This window comes from Patagioenas fasciata, chromosome 10, assembly GCF_037038585.1.
Source record: "Patagioenas fasciata isolate bPatFas1 chromosome 10, bPatFas1.hap1, whole genome shotgun sequence".
Lineage (NCBI taxonomy): Eukaryota > Metazoa > Chordata > Aves > Columbiformes > Columbidae > Patagioenas > Patagioenas fasciata.
Genome location: NC_092529.1, coordinates 15,752,979 through 15,773,702, shown reverse-complemented (window position 1 = coordinate 15,773,702; position 20,724 = coordinate 15,752,979). Strand labels below are relative to the sequence as shown.

The window sequence follows — 20,724 nt, the reverse complement described above, 5'->3', positions numbered from 1 at the left end:
CACCCTCTCAATTTTCTGGTTTTCTTTCTTTTCCTTTCTCTCTTCATTTTCACAACCATAAAAATCTTCTTAAGAATATTTCCGTTTAACTAGAAAATGAAAATCTAATAGGATATAATTACTTCATTTCACATGCTGTATGCAACTGGGAAGTAAATCTCAGGACACATCTAAGATATTATACACATCATGTTGCTGCCACAAGCGCGTTTATTGTCAGTGATGCTGTTCTGCATCGAGATTTCAAGCTGCCACAGTCCCCTTTGTATTTATAATACAAAGCATTGATATGCATGGCTACAATGGACTTTAATGATGAGGTGTCTTAATTTAGTTTTTATTATGTGATTAAAGGTACAATAAGGTATGTGTTCAACAAGAGGGAAGACCATTGTTCTGCATCATTAAGCTCACAGCGGCCCAAAAAGAAATTGTAGGCAATGTGCCAAAGCCCTTAATGAAGAGGATCTCTTTGAATTATCTATGGATGAGGAAGGGATAAAGCCTGAGCCCTGGTATATTTGATCCTCTTTGTGCTCTCTGTTATGAGGACTTACGGAGCCAGACGTACCGGACCTTCTGGAATTGCAATTTATTGAAGCATTCATTTCCCAGCCACACTAAAGCTCTTGGCCTAATAGAGAAAGTGCAGTTATGTACTATTCTTAATTCTTGCAAGTGTTCTCTGAATTCCTACATCTGAGAGTCATGAACTTTCAAGAAATAATGCTAAGGGGATTTATTTGTAACAATGCTCAATATTTCCTAAACCCAAGTTATGCAAATTTTGTCTAACTTGAACTTTAAAAAAGCTTCTTATTAGTTATCTTAGAAATGCCAATGTTGTCTTATAACATTAGGGTTCCATGGATGATCCAAAATAAAACTACTATAAGAGGTATTTGTTACTGCTAGCATATTTTGAAACTTTAGTCTTTTATATCCTGTTACTTTAAATGAAAATAATTCTTAGTCTTCCTCATGGTTAAATTTTAACTGATTGCTCTTAATTTACACGAGGATGCGTTTTTATGGATATAGTGACATTTAATTATCTGGATATACTTGCTGAGCTACAGAATTCCCTCCCACTTGTCTTGTGAAACAGAGAAATCAAAGTAGTACCCTGTTAAAATAATTTTGTACAATAATTTATATTCTGGAATAATCAGGGATTATACTCTTAAATAATGCAGATTTTGCTATGTTAGAAATCCAGTTTTATAGGATTACATGCACCTCTCGCTTTTGTGGAAGCTGAGGCCATTCCAGCCACGTTTTGCAAAGGACTTCCATGCTTGGAGTTAATCAAAAGTGCTGTGCACTATGCTCCACAAATGGCAGAAAAAAGGGTAGATTGTAGCAATTTTTGCAGGTTGACTTCTAAATCCAAACTACTGCTGGGCATCTGCACCTACAGCCAGCACCAGATAGTTCAGTCATCTCAGATATCAGTGGGACGGTTCCTGTGACTGATTTTAAGGACATGTATTTAAAGAATGTGCTCCTGCATCTGTTAGATGTCAGTAACTTGCAAAGATTCTCTGCCACCTTCATTTCACAACAAAAAATGTGCAAACTTCCTAAACAATCAAAATATTCATAATCTGTTGCTGTTTCAGTTTGTTCTGGTTGTTGTACTTCCGAATGTGATTCACTGACTGTCCTCAAACCCTGACTGCAAGAAGACTTGGCAACCTTGGAGGATAAGTAACTATTTCCACAGCCACTGCTAGATCTGAACAGAGGATTCACACAAACAATACCTGGCGCCAGGTCTGCTGCTGCAGGCAGCATCTGAAACTAGTTCTCAGTACAGAATAGTGCCCGAGAAATCTGATTACCCCTCTCTAAAATTCTTCCCACCATCACATGCATAGCGACTTAGCAAGTGGAAGCGAGTTAGTATAAATAGAAATGACAGTACACATGTCTTCCTATTTGCTCTCACAAGTTTTTTTTTCTTCCTTCCACAAAGCATCAGTGTCCTTTGGGTGAGTGAGCGAGAACCAGATCAAAACTATGTGTTTAAAATTTAATCCCTTCCCTACCAGCATAACACACAAGCCACATATTTTATTCCCTTTGCTGTCAGTGACATCAGGTGGGGAGGCAGCGAGGAGCCAGGATTTCCTTCCCTGCTGAGCCGTCCCCTCTGCCGGCGAGCGCTGAGCACGACAGCGCCGGGGAACGTCCCCACGCTCCTGTCACTGCGGTAATTGGTGCTTACTCTGAACAGCAAATTGGTTAAGTACAGCTGGAGGGATCTGGGTAGTTTCTGTTTATCTGGAGAGTTTGTACAGACAACCTGCTTCACGTTTGCAGAGGTTAACCATAAGCTTTCTGTCGGTGATTATTTGAAAAGAGATTAGTAGGAGTGTGTCCCTCAACACCTGGCCATCGCTTTGCATGGTTCCATCATGCTGTTTTGGCCCAGACTGTACTTCAGATGTGACAGAGTGAGAAATTTCAGAGGGGGAGATAATACAGACAGAAGGAAAAGCAGAAACACAGAAACCACCATTTATGTAATAGAAGTTAGTGTATTATCACATTTTTAGAAAACTTATCCGATGCCTCACAGGAATAATTTGACCTATAAAGATCCATAGAGTAGTAGTTTTAATATGGTGGCAAATCTAACTATTTGCTAGCTGGCATTTCTACACAAAAACTACAAGAACTACCCATAAAGTTACACTGACAGGAACAGGCACTTAAAGACCAGACTGAGCACAGAATGAATGCATTGCACAGACACAAGTGTCTGTGTGTGCTTGTAAACAGATTCAAAACCTTCTTTGCTGTTTTTCCAAACTTGTTCAAAGAGTGTGTGTCCAAGCCATGATCCTTGTCAAGAATTTTCACTTAATACATACTGGAAAAATTAACAACAGAGTCCTGTTTTGTGATGTAAAGTTTTGTAAAAAGGTTGACGTGCAATAATATACATATTTAAATATTTATGTTCTGCACGTGTGAATGGGAAGGTACATCATAACAACACAATAATTATCATGCACATATCAAATAAGGCAAGCCCTCTTTCATTTCCACTTGTATAAGCAGTTTTTGGCACTCCAATTTCTCTGTTGTTAACAGTGGTCACAAGCCTAAAAGAGATCATCTGCTTTTAGAAATGAAATCTAATTCTTTACCTGACAAACTTCATACAGTAACTTGTACTGTTCTTCTTGCTTCTGTAGAGTGCACAAACTGCATCCCATGTTTAAATAATTGGCAGAAATAATCTTCCCTGTTGAGCAGAGCAGCCCCAGCAGTCTCCGTTCCCAAGCATGCAGACAGCCCCAGAACCCCCAGGCGGGCTGGCTGAACCCCAGCAGCTCCCGGTGAATCGCCTGGGGTGCTGCAGAGCGATCCTGCTCTGATCCTGCTCTGATCCTGCTCCGATCCTCGTCGCTCGCCCTCCGTCCCCGGCAGCGCTCAGCGCTCCCTCTGCCGCCGCGCCGCAGCACCCTGCTCCGCTGCACACGCTATATACTGCTGCTCATGCATATTAATCAGCTCTCATTGACTATTCATAACAGACAGTGATACAGAAGCTATAATTGCCAGCTATGACAGCTGAAATTTCTCTAATTAACAGGCAAGTGCTTCAGTAGCAGGCATAATAAAAGACACTAACAATTTTGTAAACCATTTTGTAGCAATTACAAATAAACATGACTACATTTTACTGTGGTCCCTCAGGATAATTTTTAACATATTTAAGCAGACTAGAAGTACAGTTTAAATGTAAGTCACAGTGAAATGAGTGTAGTGGTACAAATCTCGGCTGTGGCAAAGCTGAATATGCTTAGTAGCATTTATTTTCCTCTCATAGCATGGTGGTATCTGAGAGCCTTAGTTTTATAGCAGGAGATGACTGAACCAGGCATTTAACAAACACAGCAGAGAAAGGCCATCTCTGTCCTTGAAAGCCTACATGCAACCTTAGGACCTGGCTACAAAGCAAAAGAGCTATACGTGAATGTATGTGGATTAAAAAAAAAAACAACCTCAGATTAATATTTATAGATTAGCTTTAGATTAATATTTATACCAAGTGAAAAATGGCCAACTCTGCTACTGACTCATTGCATTTGAGGAGTGTGGATGACAGGTTCACATATTATTTTTTTATATTAAAAAGATAAACTTTACTGGTTTATGAAAAGATGTACAATGAGGATGGCATTTATGACTACTCAGTATTCGAGTGCCTGGATCCATACTGATCCTGTGCCACAGATGCAAAGAATAAAACATCAGTGAACTGCCCAATGGACTAGAAAAGTACTCATAAGCTTTATGGATGTCTCCCAGTCTGGACGAAACGCTACCTTGTGTTACGAATTTGGATGGGCTGTACTTTTTCCAATTGTTTAAGCATTCAGAAGGTGTGCATTTTTACAATCCTTGTTTCAATTCATTCTGCTATAAAGAAGATGATAGAATAGCTAGGAATGAGACCAAGGGTGTAATTCCAACACAGGCGTTGCATGGCAGAGGGCCTGGATCTTGTGCTGTGGTTCTCTAACTGGTTCCTGAGTGTTTGCTTAGCGAATTTCTGTGGATGATGATGGAAACTTCGTGCAAGGATTACCTGCAGCTTTTATGTGTCCAAACTCTGTACACAGGTATCTTGTAGGATACAGTTATTGCTACAATTTTACTGGCTCACAATTTGCATTAAAATATTCAGCTACTGAATATTTTTATCGTACTGTTCATATGTTTTAGTTCTAAACTTTAGTAAATAGACACTGTGACAAGAAGGGGGTCCTTAACTCTGAGACTGTGTTTTGGTAGTGAAATCTGCCTACAGGGAAAGAAAGAAAGAAAGGAGACCTCTTCAAATCACGGCCAAACATGCGAAAGCAGGTTGGGACTCCATCCCTGTGCTGCGATTGTGATGCTTCCCTGATGGGACAGCAGGCGAACTTGCAAGATTAGAGAAAGGCAGAAGTAGCTGGATCTTACTGCTGGCCCTCCAAGCTGAGAACGGTTCAGGCCATGCCTGGTGAGATGTGCAGCCACACACCGCGGGCTCTCCCAAAGCTGGTTGGCAGCCGGTGCCTGTGGGAAAGTTCTGGAAAGAACTGGAAAGTTCTTGCACAAGGGGACTGGTGTTCCCTAAAAGCGGAAAAGATGATGATGATAACTGAAGTAAAAAAATAGATGACTCTACTGAAATAGTAAAAAAAGAAAAATATGGCTTCTATTAGATGAATCTGGTTATGTAATTTGATCAAGCAACTTAAGGTAAAACTTTAAAAAATGTTGCCTTTTTTTTTTTTTTAAATACAATTACGCTTCTTCCTAAACACTAGTTGCTATTTAAATGTTATTGTTCAGTTCAGGTGGCTGAATTCAGTCAGGAATTTTTTTTAGAAATACCACACAGCTGGATCTGATTAGAAATAAAACAGGAACATGCAGGATATTTCATTTCCAGTTTCAACGGAAGTGCACCTATTTGTTGTTTTCCTGTAGTAACATGATAGACTACATGAGATAACATTTCATCTGATTCCAAAAGAGAATCTGTAAATCAGGCCAGGAGAGAAAGGCCAGCAGAAGACCGTTGTTTGTAAGAGTGGAGGGATCCCATAGATGTGATGTTTCAGATTTCTCTCACAGAGCCTTAGCACGTTGCTCAGCAGCAACCAGTGCGGCTTAATGGTGCAGTTGGCTTTGTTGCGCTGTTGCTCTGGTAAATAAGCGACCCTGACAGTCAGGCCAGCGCTTATCTCAACAGAGATGGTTTCCATTACTGAAATCTAATTTGTATTTCTCTATTCATCTCATAGGCAGAAATGGTACTGCTACCTCAGGTTAATACAGACAAGTTTTTATGGTACTTTGCCAAACTTTAAATATTTGGGCTGGAAACTTGTGTTCTGGGCATTGTCCAAGGCTGATTCTTGTTTTTAATGGTACACTTCAGCTAAAGTGTTTCAGTCATTTCCAAGAGTAAGGTTACAGAAACAAAAAATACATTGTTTGCCCACGTTAAGAAATTCTGGATGTGTCTCCTTTGAGAAGATTTTAGTATGAACATACGTTGAAACAAGAATTTGAAGTTTGGCATAAGGATGGTTTGTGGTGTCCCTGTGAAATCTGCTAAATTTGGTCAGCTCTTAAGCTGTTGCAGTTTGCATGTTCTAAGTAAAAAGCTGCTAAGAGTTTTCAGGTTAATTCTTACGAGACTTCTTCCATGATGGATGAGGTTGGTGGGTGATGCCACAAGGTCTGAAGAGGCCCTAGTGCTGCAGTTCTGTTTCCTAATTGTTCTTTGCGAGGTTTGAGGACTGACATCAAGAACAAAGAGATTTTCTCAGTGCTCCTCACTGCTGGATCAGAGAGACAGAAAGAGCCACCCAAGCTGTCCAGGATGGGGCAGATGTTGTGTGATTACATTTGCTTTGTAACATACGTACACAGGGAACCCCAGCGTGCTACAGGAACCCTCGTCAACACGTGCCGTACATGGTGGAGGTAAACTGGCTTCCTTTGGTTTGTCCCAATAAGGCAGCTCGTTATGAGATCTGTCATTTGGGTTAACAGCGTGTCATGTGTGGTCTTGCCAGCGTGCCACAGATAATGAGCTTAACAAAATGTACGCATAGTGGATAGCTTATATCACGTGTAACGTGAATATTATAGTGGTCCCAGCTGAATCTGAGCAATCCAGGCTGAATGGGAAGTTAGCAGGCGAGCTGCCTAGGAACAATAGTAAATAGTCTTTGAATACACAAGGTGCCAGCAAGGGCTTTCATTAGCATTTATCTAGATTACTTGCTCCCTGACTGATTAAATGTGACCAAGTCTGCAAAATCCCTTTTACCAAGATACCTGGCTCCGACCATCAGACATTTGCCTGTGTGTCCAAAAGCTACTTCCCAAGGAGCAGAAGGTGGAAAGCAGCCAGACTGCACGGGCCACCTCGAAGGGCAGGGTGCTGCTCTTGTCTCCTGGACAAACAGTGGGTGATGGTGAGGAGGCAGTCTTGCCAGAGACCACAGGCTGGTTTTGCTTTTTGTGTTTGCCTTAGTTGCAACCTACAGTCTCTACAAGCCTAGCAGAAATTTAATGATGTAAATGTTTGATTTATTTTACAATTAAGCCTGTCAGGTGTTGGCAGGTAAGCGGAATCCACAGGAGACCAATGAACTTGAGGTGTCCTGCCTGTCTGCACGGGATGGTGAATCACAATGAAGAGGGAAATAAAGCACTCACGAGGGACCTGCACCCTGGAGGGGAATGTTATTAGGGAACTCAAAGGCTAAAAGGCGCCTCTGCCAGCTTTGCAAGGGAAAGGACTGAGGCTGCCAAGTGTTGGCTCTCAGACAGCAGTTCCCACCAGCAAGAATAAACTCATGTCCTTTGTGCGAGGAGCAGATGGCACACAGCTACTCCACAGATCTGGGCAAACACCAAACCATTGCACCCGGTTCTGGGAGTTCCTAATGTCTGAGGGGCTGACTGCAATATTAGTAACGGTTTGGCATTGTTTATTTTTATTTCTGTTCTTTTTTTCAAATGCAAGTTGGCTTTCTTAGTATGTAGTAACTATTTAACATTATATTTTTGTACATATACTTAGCAAGTTCTGTTTAAACAAATGATTCCTATTTCAGCAGTTTGATTGGGGAATGTTTGCTTAATGTATCATTACTTTAATTACTTTTCTTGTTTTTACAAATATTTAAGACTTGCGAGAAACAAAGGCTAGGAAAGAGAACATCTGTGACTTTATAAATAATTCTCGCATTCGTGTGTTAGATAAACAGAAGTCAGGAAACTGTACAGATTATGATTACATAGAGTGGTGCGAAAGAAAACTGTTTGTGCCACACAACTGTACTTTAAAGTAAGTATCTGGAAATTTTCAAAGTGTGTTAGGGTGCTTTTTAATTACAGCCTCTTTTAAAGTTTGAGTGCCTTACTGTTGAGAATGGGTTCAGACTGAGTTGTGTTTCTCTGTGCTTAGTTGCAAATTTTCAACAGTACAATCCACCAAGTGTTGGATTCTTAATACATTTCATTAGTATAGATCTACTTTAAAAATACCCTTCTAAAAAGTCCTTTGTTGAAAGCAAACTAGGATTTTCTATGGCATTGTGCACACACAAGAACTAAATACATACTCTAAACAGAATAGCAAAAAGATCTCTTTTTTTTTTTTTTGCATGTGGGCACAGCAATCTGCCTATGCATTGGAAGCTTCAAGAGTGGAGCCAAAATATTTAAACTGAAACATACCACAAGAGAGGATGTGAAAGCAAATGTAAAACCCTGGCTGTATTCCCATCAGTTAATGTTGAAGCCTTGAGATCCTTATTTGCTCTACTTAGCATCTCTGAAAGGGTTCCAATTCTCAGAAGTAACTTAAATGAAATGATATTTATTGTTAAACCACTGAAGAAACTGTTCTGTCCTCTAAGCTCTTTAAAGAGTCTGATATTTCTTCAATTTATGCCACTTGAGAAAGACCGTAATATTACAGGAACATTAGAGCAACATCACTGTGAGCGCTGCAAGGCCAGGAGATGCAAGAATGCAATTGTGTTAATTCAGTCTTTCATGAAGCAGAAATGATGAGGTCAGAATAGGGTAAATAACTGTTTAATATGCCACCGAGACCTTCTGATGGGGAGAATTAGGATGCGAAGAATTGACCTAAGGACCACGAAACTCCTCCTCCTGTGGGCTGCCTCTGGGTGTCTGTTCCAGCAGTGCCGAGAGGTCCTGGTGAAAGACTGAGACAGAAGGCGACCCCTGAACCAGAGGATGTACATGATGGTTTCACAGTGATGACACCCTGATGGAAGCGGGCGAAACAGGGTTTTAGCTACTGAGGACAGAGAATGAAGTAATCAGAAAAGGAGTGCTCTTTCACCTAATCATCAACGGCTCTGAAATCATCTGGCAGCTGTGGTACTTCAAGCACGGCAGTGCCTGAGTGAGGGACCCGGAGGCAGATACACTTAAAAAGTTGTTCTTTATCTCCAATCCCCAACACACTGTGTTGATCCATTTTCCCTTTCATGACACGATGTAGTCAGCCACTACGAACCACAAAACCAAAAATACGGAAGACTGGCAAGGAAATGAGAAAATCTGATTACAGGCTGGGTTTGTGCTCTAAAAGCTTCTTTCACGTTGGCTGAAACCTCAGCTTCCTCGCAAAAAAGCAGCTTTGATTTCCTGCTTTTGATACTGGAACAGCCAAGCTCATCTCTGTAAATTTTTACACGTTATCTTGCTGGATATTTCTATTTAAGAAGAATGACAAACTTAAGCCTGCACAAATTGTTAGTTTTTACATGGTAAAAGTGCTGTGGTTATTGTTAGCAGTTACAAGAATATAAAATAGAAAATTAAGAATATTTAGAGGAAGAAAGTGGATAATGACAGCATAGAATGGAGTCAAATGTTAGTCATACACTCGGGTTGATAAGGTTCAGGTGCTCTCAAATCTGCAGTTACTTACAGAGCATCTATCCCCATTTTGATTTTGCTGTGAAATATCGCTTTAGAAGGGATAGCATTGGTAAGCAGGCTGCTATGAGTGATGGTTCATTTTCAAACAAAAATGTTTTCTGTAAAGGTGATAATACACTTTTAATAATCTCAGAGCAAGCAAAATGATTCAGTGTACTTGAATGCTGCATAAAAGCAATTGACATAATACTTAATCTTTAAAACTGATAGACACGTGCCCAAAAGCTAATAAAGCTCATTCTAATACAAACGAGCAAGTAAAATAGTATATCATAGTCTGTGATAGCTTTGGATCCTGATCGTATAACTGTAGCCAAGGGACAAAGAAAATTGAAGTGATTTAGAAAGGTACCCAGTAGGATATATCTGATATTAGGCAGTTTGCTGAAGCAAAACAGTAATGTCAGAAAGATACAAAGGTGTAAAATCCATTTGACTGTGTCCAAATGCTTCTGCTCTTTGACCTTAATGTCTCCAGATGAACTCCCCTTAGGGTCAGCTGAATAATGCTTAATAACATATGGCCAGAAACTGCCACGACCTGCTAAGGATCACGGCCTTCTTACTTTTGTATTTTAACTGTATTCATATTTTGAATTTTAAGCCATTTCTATTTGAAAGGACATTAACTTTCATTTCTCAGTTTTTACTGCTCCACACTTAATTTGAAACAGAGCAAAACAGGAATGCCATCTATGGTTCATTAGGTTTTATATTAACCATCTGATGAAAAGGATGTGCGGATATTAAGTATTAATGGTAAATGGTAGTCAAAATGAAAAAAAGGTTGCTTATGTGTTTGCCTTTTGTTCATTTCTAGGTTGAGGTGGACAATGAAGAATCTGATTGCTAATTCTCAGCTAGAGCTCCTATGCAGAAAAGACCCAGAAGATGACTTGACCTTGAATAGAATGTGATTTAAAGCTTTTAGGAACAAAGGTAAGTGTTCGTTTCTGTCTTTGAAGATGGGAAAGATGCATTTCCACTGAAGGAGATTGGCATTACCACCAGAACTGCTCTGTGTGGTTAATTCCAGAGAGGCTGGCAGTGAGGCAGGACTGTTTTGCACATCTGGAGCACTTGTCGTCTCTGCTTCAGCAGTAGTACAGTCAAAATGGATTTGACATAGGGGGTAAAAGAGCAACAGAGGCATGTGGGGGCTCTGGCTGGTTTGCAGTCCCAGGGAAAGGCTGTGCCTGCGCTGGAAATTCGCTTGTGCCTTCCCAGCGCCAACCAGGGTGTAATCTTGAAACTATGGAAGAATACAAAAGATGGCCAAGGTCCTACTGAATGCTCTAGTGCATGGTTTTCTATTGTTTAATGTATGAAATGCACCAACAGTATAGCATCGTATTTGGGTTCCATTTATCCTCTTTACAATTTAATCTCACCAGCCTATGAAACTGCACCAATGCTGGTTCATTTCTTGTTTCATTATGAAATCAATACTATTGCAATAACATTGGTTTGATAAAAGACACTCTAAGGTGTTAATCCCTTTTCAAGCCTAACTTGGTTCATCTTGAACGAGGAATTGTAGTTCAATGAGTAAAGGCCACTGTTGGAGGGCACACAACTCCCAACTTTGTTCCTTCTACAGGTAAGATTACCCAGCTTTATCTTCAATGGCAGCAGAAACAGTTTCTACCTGTTATTAGCACTGTATTTCTGTGAAACCCTGTGAATCAATGGGAGGTTACATGTTTACCTTAATGAAAAAAATAAATTACCTATATAGGTTATTGTATTGGCTAACTGCATAGAGTTATTATGTAGATATACTTCCTCTGCAATTTCTTCCCTCAAAATACATATTCTGATAACCAATATTGATTAAGTAGTATTGAAATGACTACACGAATATAAACATTTTATAAAAGAAATGTGAAAGTACACAGGCAATCAGACACAGTGATGAATACCAATAATAACCCTGAAATGATCGTTCCTATTGGAAGACACATTTACCCACTAATCTGCTCATTTCCAGTGAAGCCCCAGAGGTGCCACTTTCCACAACACATCAACTGCGCCCCAGTTTTCCTGCAGACTCTTCTGTTTGCAGACTGACAAGCCTACTGAGAAAGTAACGCACACACGTTTCTCTGCACTTCTCTGCAGAAAACAGACCAATGTCCTTCATAAGAATTTTACAGACAGAATCTAAGTTAGAAGACAAATATTAATTAATGAGATTATCTAGTAATACACAAAATAAGCAGCTGTTGTTCTTCCAAAGTCTTATTATGTGTCCAGATTTTTTGTCCTGATAGCTAACTGCAGTATGATACTGGGATGAAAAACTTCTAAGTTTTTATGGTTTATGGTATGACTTTAGCTTTGCACATTATTTCTTTAATTTTTATGTTTTGGGTTGTGGCTTGTCTATTTTGGGGTATCAGGTGTAGTTGAGAAGTAAGTTAATGCTTCAATGAAATGTCTTATTCCCAGTCCACCTTTATTATCCTTTGTTCTTCCCCCCAAATTAGACAGCTCATGCACAGTCCCGTGTTTCTGTTAATGTTATTTGGTGTGTTCTGATGTTCTGACTATGACAATGATAGAAAACACATACTTTTTTTAGGATAGTACAATGCAATGAATCTTCTGGATTGCATGTACCTGTCTAGAAGCACAATCAGTTCATGGCTGGGGGGAAGAGACTCTAGATTTCTGAGAATGAAAGCATTAAATAACTCACAAATAAAGCACAGATGATAGGGGTCCCTGCTTGAACACTAGATTGGTTGCCAGTGTGATGATCAACACAATTTTCTGTGCTACTTAAAATCTTTTTCTGTTTATTGGCTGTAGTTAGAAGGTTATAAACTACCAAGCATGTATTCCTAAGTCTTTGAATTTCAAGTTTCTGTATGCTTTCTTTGAATTCCATGTTCTTGGCAAGAGGAGAGATATCACAATAATTACAGTTTAAAATATTCTCATTTCATGGTGTGGCTAACAAGTGAAACTACAAGTAATGATGTAATCTAACATGTCAAAAAAGAAAATGAAAAGAGGAGACAGAAGGCAGGATGGAGCCAAGGGATGCGATGTGCCATGTCATCTTCTAATTAACTAACTGATCCTTTAAACTGTCAAAATCAGCAAGGAACTCCATGGCCCAGTGTCTTATTAGTATTCATACTAGGCCACTAGAAGCTATGATTCCAGTCCCAGTGGTTATAGTTAAACATGAAAACCCCAGCCAGGGCTTCAACAGCTTCCCACTCCCAAGGAGATGCAGCCGGCCACCCTGCTGCCCCGAACCTCTGCCGGGGAAATTCTCTGAGGATGCGTATTGACTTCTGAATTATTATGGGGGTTGTATATTGAAAAAACTATTATTTTTTTTCTTGCTATGAGCTGCCACATTGTTAATCACACAGAGCTCTGCGTTGTCAAACAACAGAAAGATGCATGTAATGTTTTGTAATGTGAGCCCATTTTTAATTTTGCGCACACCAAATGGATACGCAGTTAATAAAGCTCTGTTGTGCAGAGGAATGGATGAATTAATTTTGCCTTGTAGGACGCAATTCAGGATTGTTTTTGGAGAAATTTAGGGCCCGCAAGAAAAATAATCTCCCATAATCTTCTTATAATACAATTACTCTCTTACATTTCAGTCTGCCAGTCTTTTCCCACTCCCACTAAGCAGAGTTTCCTGAACCTTCAAGTCTAAGGGAGCAGCTGACATTTGGTTTCTCCATTCATTTTCTGTTAAATTCTTCATGGCAGGACAGTGCTTTTAAAAAAAAAAAAGTAGATCCTCTCTCCTCTATATTACATGTACTATTTTGGGGCCCTGCCTGGGTCTGTCACAGACAAGGATGTGCCTGTGCCACAGAAGATGGGGAAGATGAGATAATTCAGCACCTTCTGAAGTCAAAGGGAGTTTTGACACTAGCCTTGTACAAGTAATTTCAAGTCCAGACTATTTTGAGGACTGTTAATCCCATTTTACACTTACCATTTCTATCTGTGCACGACACAGTAGAAAGCGATATATCATGTAGCACTTTATAGCAGTATGATCAGTAAAGGAGTAGCTGAGCCATAAATCATGCGCTGTACTTCTCAATGAAAAATAATTAAATAGTTTGAATCTCATTAATTGATGTCCTTTATTTAATTGATACACTAAAGGAAAAATACCTTGGGTTACCACCCTACTCCTTCTGTTCTTTACCCTGCCCTTTACTGGTTTCCTTTGATAGAACTTTTAAACAATTTTCAGAGGAAATAAAACTTCCCATCACCCACCCAAAGTCACAGGAGGTCAGTTTTTGGTACATTAACTAACGGGCATGACCTCAGAAGTGGTGGAGTGCAGCTCATGTCCTGTCCTGTCCTGTGAGGCCAGGCTCTCCTGAGCCATGGACACACAAACCCTGTGCTTGAGATGCATATGAAAATGTACATGCTACACCTATGGAGATCTGATATTTCTAGAGGAAGCCTCTGTGTGCTTTCTCACCGAGAAAATAAATGAACCTCCAAGCAAAGATATGAACTCAAATACTTGACATCACATATTTTATTCTGTTGTTTTAGCTCTCTTATGGATAAAAGACAGGCTCAATTAAAAACACTAGAAAATTAAATAGTCTGAAGTGTCTATCAGCTAGGTTAACATCAGGCACTAAACTGCCAGGCCACAAATCTCGAATATGTTGATGCTAAATGTCTGCTAGGAGCATATGTTATGGATCAAGGAACACACTGATTAATCCAGCAGAGACAAAAGTCTGTCACTTGGGTCATGGTGGCATGATACCACAGAAGACAGTACTAAGGAAATGAATAGAAAACAAGTACCAGTGAGAAAAATTGCTATAAAAGAAGATTACAAGCTAAAATACAGTTTTATTAGCTCAAACACTTCTACCCATGGGTGCAGTTTTTTAATGTGTTTCCTGTTTTATTTTATTTTTTTAATCATAAAACTCTCAATATTTTGGGGGGATATTAGTATGTATCTGTTTCCTTTCTATCATTTATAGAAAATCTACTCAAGGGGTTTATAATTTCTATAGTGAAAGCTGTCTACATGAAGCTACCTATGTATATTGGTATATCATTAGGAAACAAGAATCTGGAGTCCCAGCAATGCTGTATGCAGACCTAGGTTGTTTTTCTCTGGTAATTTGTTGGCTTATTTTCCATCTTCGTTGAGCATTTTAGTAGAGTAGCATCTTGTTCATGTGCAGTTTTACAGTGGTTCTTCATCTGAGAGTGTTCAAGTAGAACAACATCTACTTGAATTCTACTTTAAAGGAGAGGCAGACAACTTCACCCTTTTTATTTTTAGTATTTTTCAGTATTTTTCCATACAGTGTCACGGGTATATTCATGAACACGTTCCTGTATCTAGTATGTCTTCCTTAATTAACACATGCTTCAGAAAACCTTTCCCATTCCTTACACAGGAACATTTGTTTTTCAAACATATTCCTTTTAGTTTGAGTGTTTACTTGGAAGTGTTTCAAATATTTTCTGTCTCTGCACTCATATTTTCTTCCTTACTGTAACATTGATTTAGTTTTGTTTTGAATCAGGGGGAAAAACAAACACACAAACAACCCCCCCCAAGCAACAAACCTTTGCATACTACGACTTTCTTAAATTCAAGCTTTACTACTGAAAATATTTCTTGTGCAGGAGGTAGCAGGGCCAATAGTCAGTGAGGATCCTCTGCTTGTAAGCCAGGGGATTTGTACACAGATTACATTCAGAGGCATCTGAATCTTTGGAGAGAATGGGATTCCCAGCGCTCCTCTTTTTAGCTTCCCGAAGAGTCTCTGATTAAGCTCTGCTGAAAGGCTCCCAGTTCTGCTTGTCACTCAGTGGTGTTTTCATGTGTCCCTTCCTTTTGAAAAGATAGCTGCCTTTGTCATAATAATATCCTGTTGATGCGTGCATGTAGAGTTACTAACTCAATGTATAATTTATGAATCACATTTTTCAAAAGTAGTCTGTGAGTGGGTATATTAACTATACATGTTTTGTAAATTTTGCATCTCTTTTTGGCAACAGATAAGTTATCAGTAATCTCAGAAGAGATATACATATGTGTGTGTGTGTGCATATTTTATGTTGGTAGTATGTATTTATATCATGATATCTAGCAAGCATGTCAGAAAATACATGCACCTAGATTTTACCTGATTTTATTGCTAAATGATACTTTGTGTTTCCTGAAGGAATAAACCTTGCTGTATTCAATAGATTCCTTTAACAAGCCACTGCTCAGTTGTATTTGCCCTCAGCTTGTTCCTCTGCATAATTTAAAAGACAGCTGTCATAGCTACATGCTATCCTGTCTAAAATCTGACATTTGTACAGTGTTAAATAAACCCCATACTGTGCTCAGTGCCCTAAACAGGAGCCTCCCCATTGCTCCCCCAGCACGGGCTGGGGATATCCGTGCAGGCTGGGCTTAAACCAAACACGGCCACACTTCGGGAAAGGGTCAGAAATGGAAGGTGAGAGAACATGAGGCTGCGTGGTGTTTTTTGCCATGGTCTCCCTGCCAGAGAACACCGCACAGGGGTGTGGGTGGCAAATGGCCATGCCATGGTTGGGCTGCGCAGGTAGCACCCCCTTACCTACAGCTCACCTGGGAAGGGGCATGTGCCTGATCCACAGCCTGGAAATGGTTTAGAGGAACAGATTTAAGGCAAAAGCTTGGATGGAAGAAAATGATGGAAAACCAACCACAACTCATCAAATCATGTTACACTAGTAGAATGAGTGGGAGTTTCTTCAGGAAAAGAGTTAAAGTTAATTGCATGATAAAGACCATGAGATCAAGATCCTGGGACTTGGGATCTGATTTATGCACTGCAAATGTGTATATCCTTTGGAGAAAAGGCCATTTCCTGTTCAAAAAATTAAAAATACTTGATTAAACTCTGTGGTTACCAAACCAAACACATTACACTATTCAGTCCATTAAAACTCTGAAAGCCTGTTAGTTATCATAGAGTGATGGATTGATTGTATTTAATCTTTCCTCCTTCTGAAGTTGTTTTCATTTCCTGCAGCCCTGTGCGCTCCCAGCAACAAAACACCAGCCGAGAGCGTTTGCCGGCCACCGCAATCATAAAAATCTATTGTCACTTGGACAATATTTATATGAAAATAGCTACATTTTATGAACATTGTAACAAACCCATATGGAAGCTGGAGCCCGATGATAATAAGGAAACCTGAACAAGCGCCACTGAAAAGTTCTTATCTTTTATAGTTAAATTAGGTCAGTGTCATAAGCTGTGATACATTCAAATGTTTGCTGTGCTATATGCTTTATGAAAAGCACTTTTTAATGGAAGCTAAACACAGAGTAAGCATGTTTTCAAGGAAAAAAAAGGTGGATCTTGACCTTTACTATAATTATCCAATAATAGTTTGTTATTTACCGAGTAACAAAGGTAAATACTATTATTAGACTAATTTTCCCTGCTGTGGTTTTAAATACACAGGGGCAATGGTGCAGTCAGACCCTTTCTTTTCTAGAGCTCCTCACCGACACTTTGTACAGCTGAGCCTCTCTTGGCGGGTTCGTCGGACTAGTCAAAGGAATTTCTAAAATAGAAACTCTCACTAAGCTGGAGCACAGCGCAAAGCCCTGGGATACAACATTAATGCTGTGGGTAATGAATTCCCATAAAAATAATGCTCAGTGCTAATTTTGTATTTTTAGGTTTTTGTTTATCCTTAGATTGGTGGACACATATAAGCTTCTTAAGGCTGTTGTCCAGGTCTGTGCTTCTAAATGATTTCCTTCCCCTCCGCCACACAGTCATTTAAAGACATAAAACTGTAACAACAAAAAGATGCTAAATGACACCATTCATGAGTAATGGAGTCATTTTTGAAAAACAATTTGTGTTTTCAAAAACATGTAACAGTACAGATCACTTCTACTGTAGATTATTTTATGCTAAGAAGTGAAAATGTTCTGAATTTTGGTTTTCATTTAAACTTAGAAGAGTTCTTACTGGGAGGTTTCCACCCTAATTTTCCTTCTGTAATTTATATACCTTGTGTATAAATTTTGTTGGGAACTTTCTCTAACAAGTTTGGGAGAAATGGTGATGGTGATGTAATTCACGGAACAGCAAGTTTGGTGGTTTTTCCTTTCTCTTAAGCAGAGATCTATCTAAAACCCAGGATCTGCATTAGTGTGTTTTCAGTTTAATGTGGTAATTCAGCTTAAAGATGATTTTCACTATCGGCTGGCAGGTTTGGAGAGATGACTCGTCAGTTCTTCTGCAGAATCGGAATTTGTTCTTGTTTTTTAGTTCAGACATCAAGAACAGTAGGAAAGAAGAAAGGGAATCTGAATGGTGGGGGCAAGAATGGCTGTTATAAAATATCTCCAGGAATCTAAAAAAGCTTTGACTCATCACTCAGGGATAGTTAACATTACATCTATAAGTTTTTCACCAAGTAATTTTTAAGATAAGTCTATTTGATTGTGTGGCTTTTCAAAATGACCATTTGTTAGAGAAAGCGTATCAGCGGGAAGGAATTGTGTGAATTTTTCCCTGCTACTGCGGATACAGCCTTTGGTTGCTCTGGTAATTACTTGCATTAGACTAGAGGGCTCGCATGATTAGCCTGCAAACTCTGCTGCTACCTAGAAGAGAAAGGATTCATCTCTTCAACTGTCCCAGCACACGGCCGGCATTGTACTCTTGGTCAGGGTGGTAATTTTCTTAAGTCGCATGCTTTGAGTTAAAATCTCGCTCTTGAGTTGTGCTATGTGACAAGGGTTTAAGTATCTGTTTTGTGTGATTAAGAGTAATTCTGAGCAATTAAAGACAACAGTTCATTTGTGGCAGGTGGCAGAAAGATAAAGAAGATAATTACTCTTTTTAGCCATCTGTGTTAAGTGCCATTAGCAGAATTAAACTGAGATTCACCACTTTGAAATTTGAGGCAAAGTTCCTTAACTACATAATATAACATTGTCTGAAGTCTAATTACAAAAAAAAAAAAAAAACCAAAACCAAAACCAAGCCTGCTTGCCATGAGGTGCCTGTTTGTTAAATTTATTAAAAATGTCAGTACTCTAAGATGACAAATGGAACAACTGCTTGTACTAAGTGTCTTTGAATTACACGAAAAATGGTTCATCTTTGACTGAGAAGTTTATTCGGGGAAGTCTCGATCCATACCACCACCAACTGCAGAAATGAACTTCTGTTGAACAGAAGAAACATTTCTACCCCTTCCATCAAGTGTCACACTGAAATAACCCACCATCCCAGTGCTGACATTGCTGCTCATCAACCTTGTTAAATGATCAGGAATCATGTCACTCTTGTGGCATCTTATGCTGCAGAAAGGCTTTGAGCAGCTATAGAAATATTTGTTGAGACATGGAAAATACACAACATCAAAGCAAAAAAGCGGGCACGGGAAATCTTTCCTCATATAAGCAGCTGGAGGAACGAAGGCCTAGCACAGGTATTGCTGCTTCTGGAGACCACGAGAAGCCTGCTAGGGAGTACACAACAGTTCTTATTTCACCAGTTGTATGAAGAGTATTTAGCAGCAAGCAGTTACAGACTGCTGCAGATGAAAAACTCGATTCTGGCAAAGCAGTCATGTCTGAAAATCTAGCTTTTTTTTCCTGATTTCTCTATTTCCTGGAAATTATAAGGGGTGTGGGTTTCATTAATATAGCACCTGGCTCAGGTTTTGCCTTCTGGTGTTTATTGGTTTTGTGTATGCTGTAATTTCACTTTGGGTTTTAGGATTCTGGTGAAATTAATGTCTTGCACTATAACCACACAAAGACACAGACACAGACCCAGCCACTGTCTTAGCTAGACAAAAGGTTACTCTGGAACAATTGCAGAATTTTTCAAATATTAATGATACTTTTGAGTACTGAAGTACTTGGGCATGGGATTTTTTTAATGGTAAATGCTATGCTTAATCACCAGTAGGAATTTTCATGTTTACAGGATGATCTCAGCTATTACAGAATCATCCTTACTGATTAATACCAGCTACATTTCATTGAAAAATGAGTGGATTATGTTAAGGGAATTATATTGGACTTTAATGACTCTAATGACCAATTATAAATGTGAGGATATATTATTATTCTTTTGTGTGAAATAGTTTGCCATCATGTGTTTCAAAACCTGAATTTGTATTTAATGGTTGCGTAATTCCATGCTACAATTATCCTTTTGCAAGGAGAGAAATAGGACACCTAGAAGAATACGGTACAACTGGTAGGGTTTCAGAAGAGAACCAGAACAGTGATCTGAGATACGGCAAATGTTCACAATCTGATCTTCAGCTGGTCAAACAGACATCTTACATGTGAAGGACTGAGAACGGGATCCCCAAAATCTTAGTTCTTACAAGTTTTTAGCAGCATTATTGGTGTGATGGGCTTTCTGATGCCAGCATGAGCTACAGCTCCTGGAGCGGCAACTCTGACTTTGCCAGAGGTTTTGTTCCTTCCCTTTTTCAGCAGACTTGGTATGAGGAGGCCATTCTGGGTGACTTGTGAATACGCAGTGTGTGTTGTAACTTGGATTAACAAAGGCTGCTTTCTCTTGCCAAGACATATGAAGTTTTTCTTAGAACAGCATTCAGCTTAGGTGGCAATATGTGCGGAAAACCTACCCAGTTAGCACAAGACCTCTCACTCTGTACAGGGAATTAGGGCACCTGCAGATGCACCTTCTGCAAACAGTGTGCGCCTTACTGAGTTTTTTAGACTTCAGAGTTATGCAGCCTGAGGTGGAGGTGCTATGGGCTCCTGAATGGAAACTGGCTGTGTGGATGGTGTCTCTCTTCATTTATGTACTTGCTGATAGGGAAGCAAAGGCTTGGGTGGTTGGTCTGCAGAAATAAAGGACTTACAGTGTCAACTGAGCTATGTTCTCAAGATGGCAATCTAGAGATTTTGTTCCCTCACTTTCATTTCCATGCCTTGTGAGTGACTTTCACAAGTGAATGGCATGTTCTGTGTCTTCTTCAAAGTAGAAGTAAAGTCAGCAACTCACTGTTAGTCTGTAAGGGTAGGGTTCGTTTGGGGAAATGTAGCTATAGATGCCCCATGTCATCTGAGATGCCTTAAGATATCCACACACGTGGCAGACGGTGCAAGACTCGGGAGGACCTGCAGCTCTCTGAAGCCGTCTCTGGATGCCAGTCCAGATACTCCACAGTGCCTAA

The 20,724-nt window shown here is 39.6% G+C and overlaps 1 protein-coding gene and 1 long non-coding RNA gene across 4 annotated transcripts in view; one reads left to right on the top strand and one right to left on the bottom strand.

Annotated features, from left to right (window-relative positions):
- PDZRN3 (PDZ domain containing ring finger 3) overlaps nucleotides 1-20,724 on the bottom strand; it is a 142,240-nt gene that overhangs the window by 30,920 nt on the left and 90,596 nt on the right. Inside the window, exon 1 of one of the 2 annotated variants that reach the window (XM_065845666.2) lies at nucleotides 3,159-3,478. The exons of the other annotated variant lie outside the window; for it this stretch is intronic. Within the exon in view, the coding sequence (XP_065701738.1) occupies nucleotides 3,159-3,227 (69 nt within the window). The 5' untranslated portion in view covers nucleotides 3,228-3,478. Of the gene's footprint in view, nucleotides 1-3,158; nucleotides 3,479-20,724 lie in introns of those variants that run through there. 2 annotated transcript variants of the gene reach the window in all.
- LOC136105815 (uncharacterized) overlaps nucleotides 1-20,724 on the top strand; it is a 203,187-nt gene that overhangs the window by 94,978 nt on the left and 87,485 nt on the right. For both annotated transcript variants that reach the window (XR_010652047.2, XR_011740756.1), the window contains one exon: nucleotides 10,331-10,449. This is a non-coding gene — a long non-coding RNA (uncharacterized lncRNA). The remainder of the gene's footprint in view (nucleotides 1-10,330; nucleotides 10,450-20,724) is intronic.